Source organism: Corylus avellana, chromosome ca6 (genome assembly GCF_901000735.1).
Source record: "Corylus avellana chromosome ca6, CavTom2PMs-1.0".
NCBI lineage: Eukaryota > Viridiplantae > Streptophyta > Magnoliopsida > Fagales > Betulaceae > Corylus > Corylus avellana.
In genome coordinates this window covers 20942778-20947074 of record NC_081546.1, presented here as the reverse complement: position 1 = coordinate 20947074, position 4297 = coordinate 20942778, and the positions used below count along the sequence as shown (strand labels likewise).

Below are 4297 nucleotides of genomic sequence, written 5' to 3'. Positions count from 1 at the left end.
TTTTTGTTTTTACATCAATTTGTGGTGCAACAAATATGATGAAATTTGTATAGTTGCAGTGGATTGATTTGTAGTCTCAGATTTGCCCAATCCCTTTTTTGTATTCTCAGATTTGTCCAATTCTTTTTTTGGGTTATTTTGTTTCTTTTACATCAATTTGTGGTGCAAAAATGTGATGAAATATTCGGGAAGCTGAGGTTGGGGTGTGGGGGAGAGAGAGAAGTGTTCTGTGGGAGAGAGAGAAGAAGGTTAAGGGGATAGGTCATGCGAGGGTGGGTGGGTGAGTGGGTTTATTTTTATTAAAAAAAACTTAACTGCAGTTTAGTAAACTGCATCCACGTCAGTCGGGAAGCAATATTCGGGAAAACTTTCGGGATCCCTAGCATTCCTCAACAAAGAGATGGATTTGCTTTTCTGTGGAAAAATTTCAGAGAGAAGGGCAATATGGTAAAAAACAAGACAAACTTTGAAGGGAAAAATCGGTCAACGGGTCAGACACTAAACAGTGTCTGGGTGCTGACTGTTGCCAAACGAAGCCTTAAAGGCTCATTGCATTACCAGCTAATTAAGGATGCACGGCAAACACAACATTGGTTACTGAAAATCGGGGAATGATTGCTTTATTTAAATACCTTGCCTGGTGGGTCCGCTGTATATTTTTTTTAGTAGCTCACATGAAGACCAGTGACCTCTAGCAAGTCTATGTAAGTTCTTGTTGTAGTTTCTTCAGTCTTCACATTCAGAAGTGAAAAATGTATCAGGAAGCCAATATGGCTGCACTTTATGAAGCCTCAAGGAATGGGTGTGTAAGCACCTTAACCACATTGATCCAAAGCGATGCACGCATCCTTGATAGAGTTTCACTCACATCTTTTAGTGAGACCCCCTTACACTTATCTACTTTGCATGGCCACCTTGAATTTAGTAAAATTCTTGTCAGCAAGAAGCCTAAACTTGCAGAAGAGGTAGACTCGCTGGGACAAACCCCTCTTCACTTGGCGTCTGCTGAGGGCAACACTGAGATAGTACAGGCATTGTTGCAATCAAATATAAATGCTTGCTTAGCTCGTGATCAAGATGGGAGAATTCCTCTCCACTTAGCTGCAATGAGAGGAAGAATAGAGATCATAGAAAAGTTGATTAAAGCTCGACAAGAGTCCATCTTGATGAATCTCGAAGGAGACAGTGTATTGCACTTGTGTATTCGATATAATCATCTCGATGCTCTGAAGTTGTTAGTGAAATTGGCTAATGGTAATGAATCATTCCACAGCTCCAAAGACCACGATGGCAACTCCATATTGCATTTAGCAGTGATGCTCAAGCAAAAGCAGGTGCGCTAACAATATCAATGGCTACTCTCTTAAAAGAGATTTTTTATTTTTTTATTTTTTTCTAAGTTATATATGACATAGAAATTATTTTAGATCTACTTTTTGTATTCCATCCCTTTTTCACTAGTCTGTTTGTATTCATAAAGTAGGACTAATTATATATATATATATATATACACAACAAGTTCAAAAGAAAAAAAAAAAATCACGATCCCTTTGTTTGATGCGGTTCTTCTAAAGATCATGCAAACATTAGTAAATAACTCAAGAGAGATCATTCAATGTGGTTCAATTAAATTTAGTTGGAGTTGTTGTACAAGTGCTTTTAGAATTTCTGCTAGTTGTTTGATGAAACAATAGACTATTGACTTTATGCAGGCAATAAAATACGTACTTTCATTTTCAAAAATAGGAGAGGCTAATGCCATGAAGAAGATTGGTCTCACAGCTTTAGATGTCTTAGAGGCCTACGTCTATCCAAGAGATTTGAAATGGTTTGAAATCCAAAACATTCTCAAGGAAGCTGGTGTCAGAAGATCAACGAATCGAAATCCTTCCCTATCACCAACACTGAGTAGTAATGGTGTTGATGAAGCACAACCATCTCAATCAAGGTTTAGGGGATGGTGGGAGCGCACTCGTTCACCATTAGTTAAACACTTGACGCACGAGGAAAATTGGATCCAGGAAACACGTGGTATATTGGTGGTAGTAGCTACTGTGATTGCAACCATGGCTTTCCAAGCTGGGATCAGCCCACCAGGGGGTATTTGGCAAGAAAATAGAACAACACCAATGAGAGGTTTCAATTGTACGGAAGATAATATATGTAAAGCCGGCATAGCTGTTCTTTCTTATAATGATCAGGATCATGATGGCTACCAATTGTTCTTAACTTGCAATACCGCCTCTTTCTTGGCATCTGTGTCCGTCATACTTTTGGTCATTGGTGGATTTCCTCTTAGGAACAAGTTCTTTATATGGCTTTTGACAGTAGCCTTGACTATCTCCGTCTGTTTCATGACACTAAGCTATATTAGGGCAATCACTTTAGTGACCCCGATGGATATCTCAGGTACATCTGCCACGGTCTTGAATACATTTATATACATTTGGCAGGTAGTGTTTGCGTTTGTTGGTTTGGTTCACATAATTCGTCTGCTCTCTTGGATTGAGAAGAAATTGCTCGAGTTCATACGCGAGTACTCAAAAACGGGTCAAGCAGAAAACTCGACTAATCTCTAAGAGAAAAATTGTCATGATGAGAATCTGGGCTAGATATTTGGGAATAAAAATCTTATCAATTCATTGATGAGAAAGAAGTTGTTACGGATAGGGTTTGGGTAATCTCATTGTAATCTTTATAGTTGGGTTTAGTGATAAGTTCATTAGTCATTGAATTGTATTATGATAATTGGTGATGTTATGTATAAATAAGTGGTTGAACGATGAATAGAGCATGTTGAAATTCTCCCAATAAATTATAGTCGAATGATGCCTGGCTTCTTCAAAGTACTTAGAATTTTGTCTTAAAAGTTCTTTTGAGTTGATCGTCAATATAGGGTCCAAAGCAAAAAGTGCTCCCTGGTTTATACCAAATTTTTATCATTGCCTAGAAGTCTCAGATGGATCTACTTGAATAAAATGTACAATTAATGGATCCGGTAAGGGTAACAACACTCACTACAAGAAATTTACTCATCAGGGGCGACTTATTAGGGGCGACCATAAAATCGCCCCTAATACTCCACTATTAGGGGCGACTTTTGAAAGTCGCCCCTAATAGTTAAGTATTAGCCTCGACATTGACGTGGACGCTAATAATGGGTCGAAAGATTGAATATTAGCGTCCACTATACAGTGGACGCTAATAAGCCGACCCTAATACATGCGCATGAATTATTCACGAGGCGAGAAAAATATAAGCGGCCGAAAAAAACACTTTTAGCGTCGACAATAGTCGACACTGATAGTGCACCAATAGCGTCCACCTAAGTGGACGCTAAAAGCTGATAAAAAATTAAAAAAAAAAAAAACAAATAAAATCTCAATAGCGTCCACTTTCAAAGTGGACGCTAATACCTATTCTTTAGGGTCGACTCTAGTGGACCCTAAAGAGTATGTAGAAAAATAAAAATAAAAAAATTGCTGAGTAATAGGGTCGACTAAAAGTGGACACTGAAGACCCATTATTAGCGTCCACTTTAAAAGTGGACGCTAATACATACTCTTTAGGGTCGACTTTAGTGGACCCTAAAGAGTATGTAGAAAAATAAAAAAAATAAAACTGCTCAGCAATAGGGTTGACTAAAAGTGGACGCTGAAGACCCATTATTAGCGTCCACTTTCAAAGCGGACGCTGAAGACCCATTATTAGCGTCCCCTTTCAAAGTGGACGCTAACACATACTCTTTAGGGTCAACTTTAGTGGACCCTAAAGAGTATGTAGAAAAATAAAAAAATAAAACTACTCAGCAATAGGGTCGACTAAAAGTGGACGCTGAAGACCCATTATTAACGTCCACTTTGAAAGTGGACGCTAATACATACTCTTTAGGGTCGACTTTAGTGGACCCTAAAGAGTATGTAGAAAAATAAAAATAAGTGACCTAGGTCAGGTGGTGTGCTGTCCGAGTGCGCTTGATCGCACACATGGTGCGATCGATCGCATTCGGCCAAGGATGTGCATGGTGATTCTGTTATTGCGATCGAACGCACCCAAGGTGCGTTCAATCGCAGTAACAGAATGTTCAAAGCCAATATTCGATTACTGCGATCGATCGTACCCAAGGTGCGATCGATCGCAATAACAGAAAGGCTCAAATATATATATATATATATATATATATATTATTGCTGCCCAATAGCGTCTATTAAAATTGTGTATATATCACTGCATTATTTAAAATTTTCAAATAAAGTGACACAATATGCACTGTTAAATATAACAAAATAACATTTTA

At 38.3% G+C, this 4297-nt stretch overlaps 1 protein-coding gene across 1 annotated transcript; it reads left to right on the top strand.

Moving 5' to 3' along the window:
* Positions 1–752: 752 nt before the first annotated feature.
* LOC132185346 (ankyrin repeat-containing protein BDA1-like) lies at positions 753–2579 on the top strand. Its single transcript, XM_059599132.1, has 2 exons — positions 753–1334; positions 1713–2579. Exons 1-2 carry the CDS (start codon positions 753–755, stop codon positions 2577–2579), a joined length of 1449 nt encoding a protein of 482 aa, XP_059455115.1.
* The last annotated feature ends 1718 nt before the right edge of the window (positions 2580–4297 follow it).

Bases quoted from the DNA above. Each gene is read 5' to 3' on its own strand.
- LOC132185346 (XM_059599132.1), top strand. From the start codon at position 753: ATGTATCAGGAAGCCAATATGGCTGCACTTTATGAAGCCTCAAGGAAT. The intron at 1,335-1,712 runs GTGCGCTAACAA...GACTTTATGCAG, and splicing joins TGATGCTCAAGCAAAAGCAG to GCAATAAAATACGTACTTTC.